Here is an 11,161-nt window from a genome sequence, read left to right as displayed (position 1 = left end):
CATCTGCCTAATGACTAATGATGGAGAAGGCAACGGCAACCCACTCCAGTACTCTTGCCTGGAAATCCCATGGACGAGGGCCTGGTGGGCTGCAGTCCATGGGGTCGCTAGGAGTCGGACACAACTGAGCGACTTCACTTTCACTTTTCACTTTCATGCATTGGAGGAGGAAATGGCAACCCACTCCAGTGTTCTTGCCTGGAGAATCCCAGGGACGGGGGAGCCTGGTGGGCTGCGGTCTCTGGGGTCACACAGAGTCGGACATGACTGAAGCGACTTAGCAGCAGCAGCAGCAATGACTAATGATGCTGAGCATCTTTTCACGGGCTTATTTATATATCTTCTTTGGAGAAATATCTATTCAAGTCCTTGAGCCACTTCTTGGGTGGTTTGTCTTTTGTTATTGAATTGTGAGAGTTCTTTATCATTCTGGCTGGCTAGGCTAAGTCGCTTCAGTTGTGTCCAACACTGTGCGACCCTATAGACAGCAGCCCACCAGGCTCCCGCGTCCCTGGGATTCTCCAGGCAAGAGCGCTGGAGTGGGTTGCCATTTCCTTCTCCAATGCATGAAAGTAAAGTGAAAGTGAAGTCGCTCAGTCGTGTCCAACTCTCAGCGACCCCATGGACTGCAGCCTTCCAGGCTCCTCCATCCATGGGATTTTCCAGGCAAGAGTACTGGAGTGGGGTGCCATTGCCTTCTCCGCTTTATCATTCTAGACTGACTCTTTTTATTTGAGTCATGATGCCAAGGGTTGAGGGACCTGCTTCAGGAGGAACCGGGAGGCAAGCTGGAGAAAGGGGAATCCCAGCGCCATAGGTGGGGCTCCCCTGCTGATATGAGATGCTGTTAGCTCTTCAACCTCTCCCACAGAGACTGAGAGACAATGTCCCAGAGAAGAACTTCCACAAGTCTTATGATAAGGATGCCAATAAAACTCAAACTCAGAACTGGCCTAGCTGACCTATGATCTATGACGTACCCTGGGTGGGAGCTACAACAATCAGAAAATCATAATGCAAGTACCTTTCCCAAGAAGAGTCAACCAATAACTGGGCATCTCTATGACCCTCCAATCCTATTAGGGAGAGTACATCACAAACAATGATGAACATTGAGAATGGCAGTTCTAGATCTAATAAACTGTGGCAAAATAATCAGAAGTAACATTTCTAAAACATGCAATTGTTGCAAGCTGCTTTTAGGAAGCAATTCTCATTCTTAATCTACAATTTTAAATCTAGCTCTTCTATGTTTCACAGAAATAGCAGCAGTTTTTGCCTAGGACACAGGAAAACATTTTCACATAAATCATTACTAAGAATTTTAACTTGCTTTCCAATATATTAAGAAAAATTACAAATTAATTTCAACTATGAGATGGTCTGATAACTATTTGATCTTAGGTTTCATTTTTTAAATTAGCACCTATAGTCTAGCTATGGGGGGCTTCCCAGGTGTCTCAGTGGTAAAGAATCCACCTGCCAAGCAGGAGATATGGGTTCGATCTCTGGGTCCTGAAGATCCCCCAGAGAAGGAAATAGCAACCCACTCCAGTATTCTTGCCTGGAAAATTCCATGGACAGAGGAGCCTGGCAGGCTACAGTCCATGGGGTCACAAAGAGTCAGGGACATGACTTAGTGACTAAACAACAAAAACAATTCAACAACAACAACAACAAATAATTATATATTTAATAGAACTAGAAAGATGAATTAGAACTAGAGAATGGGATAGAATTGAAGCCAAAACTGCTAAAACTGAAAACATACCTCCTATGACTTGATTCACGCCCTCTGAATTAGGAGAGATTTCAATCTAAGTTTAAAAGAGGCTTGTCAGAGATTCCAGCTATTCTGAAAACAATTGATTGAAATTCAGGGAAAATAACAGACAATTTGATTCCTACCCCACCCCCTTGCTGCTTTTTTTTCTCCTCCAGAAGACTGTCAGACAATCAAAGACCAGTTTGATACAGGCTTGCCCACAGAAGATCTAAAGAAGCTTTCATGTATGAGAACAAGCTTTCATGTTCCCCTCACAGTGGGGACATGTGGCCTTGGACAGACGTGGCAGCCAGAGGAGAAGCAGTGCCAAGACCATCTTTCTAGAACTTACAGCCTTCTCCACATGCATGAATACTGCAAATGTAAACCATGCAGTAACAAGAACAAGAAGTAAAAAACAGATGGAGAAACAGAGATTATACAGAAGTTAATTTAAAAGTCATAACTCTTACCTGGGCCAAAGAGAAAATGTACAGCCCCCAGTGAGGCAACCACAGCACAAGAAGGGCTGTCAGGACACTCTTGAGGATTACTGACAGGCTCTCAGCAATCACCTGCAAACCCATAGTGAAGGGTATACTTTAGAGACATTATTAAAACTAAAGAGGCAAAGGAATCCCAGACAATCTTGGATAATGGTTACCCTGGTGGTAGGGGTGGGTGGGTAATATGGTTGGACACAGTATTTATAATGTTCTACTTTGGGACTTCCCTGGCAGTTCAGTGATTAAGGATTCACCTTCCAATGCAGTGGGTTTGATCCCTAGTAGGGGAGCTAAGATCCCACATGCCTTTTGGCCAAAAAACCAAACATAAAACAGAAGCAAAACTTTAACAAATTCAATAAAGACTTTAAAAATGGTCCACATTAAAAATTTTTGTAATTAAAAAAAAATACTGCTCTATTTCTTGGGTTGAGTAGTAGGTTCATGGATCTTTAAGATTTATATATATGCTATATACTATGTTGTTTTGTATGTATAGCTTCCCTGGTGGTGGTTCAGACAGTAAAGAATCTGCCTGCAGTGCAGGAGACCTGTGTTTGATCAGTGGTTTGGGAAGACACCCTATAGAAGGGAATGGCTACCCAAAACTAAAAATGGTCCACATTAAAAATTTTTTTAATTAAAAAAAAAAAAAATACTGCTCTATTTCTTGGGTTGGGTAGTAGGTTCAAGGATCTTTAAGATTTATATACTATATACTAAAATGTTTTGTATGTATCAAATAATACACTTTAAAAGATGAAAAGTTAATATTATTATACAATTAAATAGAATCACTAGGAAAACCTGAAAACCTCTATGGCCCTCTTAAATTCTTATTTAAACTAGTAACTTCTCTATTAGCAAACCTGTTCTTCATTAATAGTGCAGCAGAGTTAAATTTCAACCAAGCCCATCTGACAAATCTCAAGTGAATGAACTAAACTGATCATGTTACCTTTTTTCAAATATATTTTACATGGAAATTTGAAGAGCATTCTCTCTTATAAAAACATTTTTAAAACACCACTCTTTCGTTTATTCTTCTCATTTCTCATTCACAGCAGAAAGCACACTGACCTTGAGCTTGACAAACATGTGTGCTTGTGCCAAGACCCAGAAGGGCTCTCCCAGAAGTTCCACCACTGCTGAGAAGCCAAACACCACCACTCCAGTTCCATAGTGGGGGACAACGTGAGGATCAGGCACTTCGAGCAACTGTAGCCAGACCCAGCCCAGGAACAAGGACCAAAACACACCCAAAGGGACTCTAGAAAAGGGAAAAAAATGTCTTTTAATATGCTAAATATAACAATAAAAATAAATATATATTAAAATAGTAACACTGAACAGAAAAGAAATATAGTCATGATAAAAACAGCTATCACTTATTCCGGCACTTACCACATGCCAGGCACTATGATTCAGCCCGTTCATCTCTCTGAGTCCTCACATATTACTCTGTCATTACCCCCACTCAAAGATGAAGAAACTAAGGCTGACAGGCACTGGGTAGTTCGGCCAAGGTCTTATTAAACGGCTAGTCATGGGCAGAAGAAGGACTCGATCCTGACCTAACTCCAAAGCCTGCTCCTACCTACTGTGTTACACTGACTTACAACTCCCAGAAGCGCCTGCTGTTTTCACTTAGAATGACTAAAGGATGGTATAGAGCTGGTCTTATACTTCAAATAACTGGTAATCCAGTGCACAGTCTCCCTTCAGGTGTGACCAGAAGGCTCTTCAGCATGACTGGGTGGCTAACAGTCATTCCTCTAATAAACTAATCACCTACCAGCCCTTACAACAGTCACCTCCATGAGGTAATAAAGAGTTATGCAAGGGAAGGACTGGGAAACCACTTGAACCACCAGCCCTCCCGGCAGGATCTAAACTGCAGAAGAGCCATTACAATTTTTAGCTGATATACTTGGTCCTCAAGAATAGTCTAAAAGGCTCAGAAGTGAAATCAACAAAACAAAATAGAGGAAAGATACAAAGAAACAATTCAAAGGCTTTCAAAAAATAATAAGTGGCTGTTAAAAGATCAGAAAACACTGTAAAGAGAAATGGTTAGGAATAAAAAAGATGGCACAGGCTCAGTGGGAATCAAAAAAGCAGAAACAACCTCTGTTGTTTCTGAGGCTGAAGCGGGTAGAAATGGGGCTAGAAACGTGGCATAGAAACCCCCACCCAAAGCCTTCTCCTGGCTCCTGACTGTCCTGAGAGAAACAGCCAGGGAAGCTCCTTCACACAGACGTCCTCCACTTCCTGCCCCATGCCAATGGCCCAGAAGTCCATTGCAAAACCCAAGCTGGAGACTATTCAGCTTTAGGCAAGAAATCTGTTTAACTTCTCACACTTACTACACTTGCCTCCGTGAAACTGTCTGCGGCCAAAGCACAACTCACGTGAGCCACAGGAGGTTGAGAGTCTGGCTCCAGTCTCGCTGGGTGGCCCCACTCAGACATGCTCTACGGAAGGCCTCTCTGGCCAGGAAGATGGTGGTCGAGTAAAGCAGTGTTAGCCTATCAAGGAAAAGCAGAAATCAATAGGATGTGTAGTTTTTTCATAGAGACAACTTCGGGGATTTTCCAGCAACCGGGAGGAGGAAAGGTCTCAGTTATCTTGGTGGTGATATGGAGGAGCAATGGCTTCTTACAGAAGCCCCTTCCCCAACTAATTGGACCCACACAGTAACAGAGTTAGGAACCCAATAAGGGACATATGAGTGTGTGCCCACAGAGAGTTATGCCCAGGAGAGAAACTGCCATAGCGGCCCCCCCAGGCTGCAGCCTTTGTGCCTATGCAGAGGTGTGGCTCTGACCATAAGGAGGAAAAAAGGACAAGATATGACCCCACACAGAGGGCCTCCTGGCCACCCTGACACTGGTGATCTAATGGCCCCTGTGAAAGAAGTTAAGGCTCTCCTGGACAATCTCAATGCAGGCAACGAGGTTGGCAGCCATGACTGGGGCTGCTGGAACCCAGAGGAGCAAGGCCTGTCTGCATCGTTCCTGGAGGGCAGCACCTAGGTGGATCCTCCTGCACCTTAGCAAAGAGTAGCTATGGTGCCCTTTCCTCAGCAGGCAGTGACCTGGATGAAGCCAGAGTGGGGACGGCCCAGGGCAAAGGTACCTGAGGTTGCCCAAGGACCATCCTGCAACTCAGTGCGTCAGCCCAGATGAGACTGAACCGTAACTTAAGCAGGTGGACAGGCCAGACAAGGGCTGTCGGTGCAGGGATCTGGCAATCGGGAAGGCCAGCTGGGCAGAGGCCCAAACTGCTTTAAAGTCTGAGTACATGAGAGACCTTGGCCCTCTTCCTTCCTGTTTTTACCTCAGCATTTCTCAAAGTATGGCCCCTACTTCGAAATCACCTGAAAAAACTGTCAAAGTGCAGTTCCCAGGCACCTCCTCAGCCCCACCTAGTGCAAAGCTCACCAGAGGATTCCTTTGCCCACCAAAGTTTGAGAGCATTCATTAAAGCTCCGAGAACAGCACCAAGAGCATATGTTCAGGAAGTATTATTATAGATGCAAAATGCTGTCTGGAACATACTGTCTTGTTTACCAGAATGTGAAGACACACCTGAGAACCTGAGCTATACTGAGCACGCACATCGCTTCATATACTTTTGTGTCATTTGTGAAGACAGAATATGTGTGGGTGTCCATGAACAGACAGGAGGAGAGTAGAAGAAACAGAATCTAAAAGACAAAGCAAGCTGGCTTTCTAAGAGCCTCTGAGGAACTGATGACAAGGACTCAGTTCTCATCCCACTGCCACTTTCCAATTATAAAATTCACTAAGGAGGGAGGGAAGGTGGCTGCTCTGGCCCTGCAATTACAAAGCACATCTTCACGATCTGCAGAACTCCTGCTTCCTTTGCTGTCAGCAGGACAAGAACACAGGATTATACCTGAGTTGGAGTTTGCAGTGAATTACTCCCACTCCTCTCCTGGGTTCTAAGAGCAGGCACAGCGGAAGAGCTGGCAGAGAAATGTGCATTTGGAGGCAGCTAATGGAAAACACACCATGGGTCCATTAAAAGCAACATTGCCCGCTCATCCCCCAAACCCCGCACGCTCCTCTTCTGCCCACTGCTAAAACACTCTGCTTCCGGTAAAGGTCCAGGCTTCTAGAATCTGAGGGTGACACACAGGTACAGTTTGAAGAAAACCCAACTTGGGATGTGAGCTGTGGACAATGCCAGGGTACACTCCTTCTTACCTGACATTCACTATGCCAACGATTTCCTTCGATAGGAAGCGAAGAATAAATGCATTCAAGACAAAGGTGATTAATCGAAACAACACCTACCAAAGAAAGACAAATACATAAGAATAAACTATATTAGGAAGGTTTACTTTGCTGAAATGAACACAAGATGGCTGTTCTTCTTAATGTAATGACATAAGAGGCTTTGTCAGAGAGATTCTTTCTAAAATGTTCAAGCGGTCTGTACTGCTTCTGAAATCTCATTCCTTGGGGTCTCTTGGCACTCGTGTGCAATGGTCAAAGAACCCAAGGTGCTTGGAAGTCTCCCTAGTTTACTGATAAGAAGAGGGAAGCCGTGACAGATTCACTGAATTTCTTCAGGTTCAAAGTCAGGCACTCCAGTGGGCAAAAAGGGAATTCTAGTTAGTGCTTCACAATGGCCCTCTCTCCAACCTATTTAGAAAGAGCATGCGCTTAGCAAGTGGAAGTCTGCATGATATAGCAGACTTAGCAGGAATCATGGCGTCTAATGTCTCCTTCTTTTCTGCTTAGTAATACCTAAGGATCTGATACTGACGTTGAATCTCTTTCAACTTTAGTTTTGTCAATTAGGAAGCAGAAAAGGCTATATGCATTTACTGAATATTCGCCACTTTCCAGAGAGATGAAATATTTTTTAAACAACTGCAATAATATAAAACAGAGGGAAAAGGAAAACAGTCTAGCTAATGCCATTGGAAAAGGAAATGCCCCAAGATTTTCAAGCCTCTCAATTCAAAAAAACCACCTGAACAAAGAATTCTTCCCATGAGACAGAGAAAAACAGGTTGTGATTAAATGAGGTTGCCAAATGAGGATAATGGCTGGGGTGCAAGCCTCATTAAGTGACACCCCCTCTGCAACCTCGCAGCACCACAGGTGCAACTCAAGGGCACTCCAGTGCAAATGATGCAAATGACAGATCACTTCTGTGTCAAGCACTCTGAGTTACACATGAACAGTTATTATCTGGAAGATTCAACTGAAGTATGCCAATGGACCACAGTGATATTTCCCACAGTATATCTCTGGGAAAAGGTATGACCAAAAGGGACACTGCAGTCTAATATGGTCCCCAAAGTGTCACAAAGCAGCAAGGTCTCCAAAGCCAAGACATCACAATGTTAATCTTTATGGAGTCCAAGATGACCTTTAGAAAATCTCAGGAAAGCTCAGTAGCCTCTCCTGAGAAAGATGCAGGTACATACATAAGACACCAAATTCTGTATTCAGTTTTAGAGATTTGAAACAAATTCATGTAGCTCTTAACAGAAAAAGTTTTCTCAGCTCAGCATCTCAACTCACCATTTAGCTAAACTTGTCTTTGAATTTTTGTAAGCCTCAATTTTCATCCCCATCAAATGAGGCTATCTGTCTCACAGAGTTGATAACAAGGACCAAACAACACCATAGAAGTGAAAGCATTTTTGAAAAATGCATACAATAAAAGGAATTAATAATTTCACTATGGCTGGCTCAGAGTGAAGACAGGCAATAAACTCTCAAATTCTTGCAGAATAGAGTGTAATTGCAAAACTACTGTACCTCAAGTGCCTGCGCTGTAATTTGAAAAAGCACACAAGATTGAATTAAAACACTCCAAAAAACCTAAACATTATGGCTATTACACACACACACACACACACACAGACTTCCTTGGTGGTCCAGTGGTTAAGACGCAACACTACCAGTGCAAGGCATGTGGCTTCCATCCTTGGTTGGAGAACTAAGATCCCACATGCTGTGACCAAAAAAATAAATAACCACATAAACACATTTATGTTAACTTCAAAGTTATTGTTGCTAATAAACTTAATGTCTCAGGCCATATCCATACTTAATTGGCTTAAGTTAAGGTTTGAGCTAATGAAGCTGTAAGGTTGTTCACATTCCCCATATTTGCTCCATATTGTGGCCCTTCTTAGCAACATAGTCTTCATTTAACTTTGTAAAGGACTTGATAGTTTTTTCTAAAAAGCCCTTTCACACCTGTTAATTAGCTGAACCCTAAAAGCAACCAGGTAAATGCACAGGAAGCAAGTAAGTCTCAGATCAAAGGGTTTTGCCACACGAAAAGCAAATGACCCAGCCTGACCTTATGGCTAAGGCTATCAGACTCCTAGGCTAGTGGCTTTTCTGCTATGACTTGTTTTCTTTTTATGAAGCCAATCTCAGTAGTAAGATATCGTCAAAGGTTGAAGAATCAACATTATGGATAAAGTACTGAATTCAAACAGCTAACAATGTGCTGAAATAGAAAAGAAATACAACTAAGTAACTTGGGATTCACATAATTTAGGGTTACATGAATAGCTAACTAAGTGCATATTTGTGCAAGGAATTCTACGTGCCTTACGTAGCTCGTCTCATTTCACTCCTACAATAACCATTTTAAAAGTTCGTATTACCATAATAAAAACAGCTAACATTTAGTAAGTATTTACAATATGCCTAGTGACATTATGAGGTTGCATTATCATTCTCATTTAAGATGAGAAACTGATGACTGTAGAAGTCAAGAGATTTTCACCAAAGGCAGGCACTTAGCCAAGTGGCAAGGCCCTAACGTGAGCCCTGGTCTGCCTGATTCTTTCTCTCAACCTCCACGTGAAAAGCTGCCTCACTAAAATAAGGCGGAGAGTAGATTCAGGGCTTTTGTGAGTAAGGGTTGAAAGGCTCAAGGGCAAGACAGAGAAAAAATGAAACACATGAATGACCTGACTTCATGGCTAAATGACTTAGAATGACCAGGTTCTAGGGTTAAAAGAATCTTTACGACAACATTTGGATCAACTGGCATGTATCACATCTGACAGATGATAAAGATTAGGGCCAAGAAGAGTAAGTGATCTGTCCATGGTCATACTGCCGGAAGGAAGATATAGTCAACATACTACTGTGTTAAGTAACAATTATCCATATAAGCCCAACCCAGTCTCACAGCAATCTTATGACCTAGGTACTGTTATTACTCCCATTTTATGAGGAGGAGTCTTGGGTCATGCAGCAAGCACATGATAGAACCAAGATTCCAAATCAGGCCTGTGTAAACCCAGGTCCCTGTTCTTAGCTATGCCATACTGTCTCTCTGAACTCAGTGGGGGTCAAAGTTTGAAAAAAATTGTTTGAGGTAAGGAGTGGGACATGGATAAAAACATAAACAAACAAACAAACAAAAAAACCCTGCCTTAAAAAAAAAATATTCTAGAGCACCCAAGGCATCCCTCCCCTACTGCCATATGGGAAAAAGAATGCTCAAAGGGGAAAGTGATTTGTCTGCAGTCTCCCAGCTCTGGGCCCAGGTGTCCCCTCTCAGGCGCCACCGCCTCTCGCCAAACCCCTCCGTATTAGCTGTGTCCAAGCCAGAATAGGCTCTCAAGGGCCCGAGGGCCTCCCCGTGAACCCCGGCTGCAAGACGGGCTGGGGCCGGTCCCCCAGAGTACCTGAAGGAGCAGACCTGAGGAGGCCAACCGAGCCGCCTGGCCCAGCACCTCCCGGCTGCCCATAGCCTCAGCGCACGGGCTCTGTCATCAGGAAACGCCGCCGACAACCCACTTCGTCTCGAGAAGATGGCGTCACCGAGTGACTCGCTCGCTGATTAGCAGCTTTCGTACGGCGGAGGAGGGGCACTGGAAGATCTGGCCCTTTAAGGGGGCGGGAGTGGGGTTGCGTCAGTGTAGTTGCGCCGCCTCACCGCTCAGGTTTGTGTTAATGGGTGGTTTGTGTGTCTATCCCTCAGTTCAGTTCAGTTCAGTCGCTCAGTCGTGTCCGACTCTTTGCGACCCCATGAATCCCAGCACGCCAGGCCTCCATGTCCATCACCAACTCCCGGAGTTCACTCAGACTCACATCCATCGAGTCGGTGATGCCATCCAGCCATCTCATCCTCTGTCGTCCCCTTCTCCTCCTGCCCCCAATCCCTCCCAGCATCAGAGTCTTTTCCAATGAGTCAACTCTTCGCATGAGGTGGCCAAAGTACTGGAGTTTCAGCTTTAACATCATTCCTTCCAAAGAACACCCAGGACCGATCTCCTTTAGAATGGACTGGTTGGATCTCCTTTGCAGTCCAAGGTACTCTCAAGAGTCTTCTCCAACACCACAGTTCAAAAGCATCAATTCTTCGGCACTCAGCTTTCTTCACAGTCCAACTCTCACATCCATACATGACTACTGGAAAAACCATAGCCTTGACTAGACTGTCCTTTGTTGGCAAAGTAATGTCTCTGTTTTTGAATATGCTATCTAGGTTGGTCATAGCTTTCCTTCCAAGTAGTAAGCGTCTTTTAATTTCATGGCTGCAGTCACCATCTGCAGTGATTTTGGAGCCCCAGAAAAGAAAGTCTGACACTGTTTCCACTGTTTCCCCATCTATTTGCCATGAAGTGATGGGACCGGATGCCATGATCTTCGTTTTCTGAATGTTGAGCTTTAAGCCAACTTTTTCACTCTTCTCTTTCACTTTCATCAAGAGGCTTTTTAGTTCCTCTTCACTTTCTGCCATAAGGGTGATGTCATCTGCATATCTGAGGTTATTGATATTTCTCCCGGCAATATTGATTCCAGCTTGTGTTTCTTCCAGCCCAGCGTTTCTCATGATGTACTCTGCATATAAGTTAAATAAGCAGGGTGAC

General features: G+C 43.9%; 1 protein-coding gene across 3 annotated transcripts in view; it reads right to left on the bottom strand.

Moving 5' to 3' along the window:
* The window catches only part of RFT1 (RFT1 homolog (S. cerevisiae)), a 48,228-nt gene extending 38,149 nt beyond the window's left edge, over nucleotides 1–10,079 (bottom strand). For all 3 annotated transcript variants that reach the window (XR_826299.1, XR_826298.1, XM_010851693.1), the window contains exons 1-5: nucleotides 9,974–10,079; nucleotides 6,504–6,589; nucleotides 4,683–4,799; nucleotides 3,352–3,541; nucleotides 2,239–2,340 (exon numbers count right to left, since the gene is read on the bottom strand). Coding sequence is in view for 1 of the 3 variants with exons in the window: in XM_010851693.1 (XP_010849995.1) it covers nucleotides 2,239–2,340; nucleotides 3,352–3,541; nucleotides 4,683–4,799; nucleotides 6,504–6,589; nucleotides 9,974–10,036 (558 nt within the window). In the remaining 2 variants the exon portion in view is untranslated. The remainder of the gene's footprint in view (nucleotides 1–2,238; nucleotides 2,341–3,351; nucleotides 3,542–4,682; nucleotides 4,800–6,503; nucleotides 6,590–9,973) is intronic.
* Between the last annotated feature and the right edge of the window lie 1,082 nt (nucleotides 10,080–11,161).

This window comes from Bison bison, unplaced genomic scaffold (assembly GCF_000754665.1).
Source record: "Bison bison bison isolate TAMUID 2011002044 unplaced genomic scaffold, Bison_UMD1.0 scf7180017864304, whole genome shotgun sequence".
NCBI lineage: Eukaryota > Metazoa > Chordata > Mammalia > Artiodactyla > Bovidae > Bison > Bison bison.
Note: the sequence above shows the minus strand (reverse complement) of the source record. Positions and strands in the feature narration are given on the sequence as shown.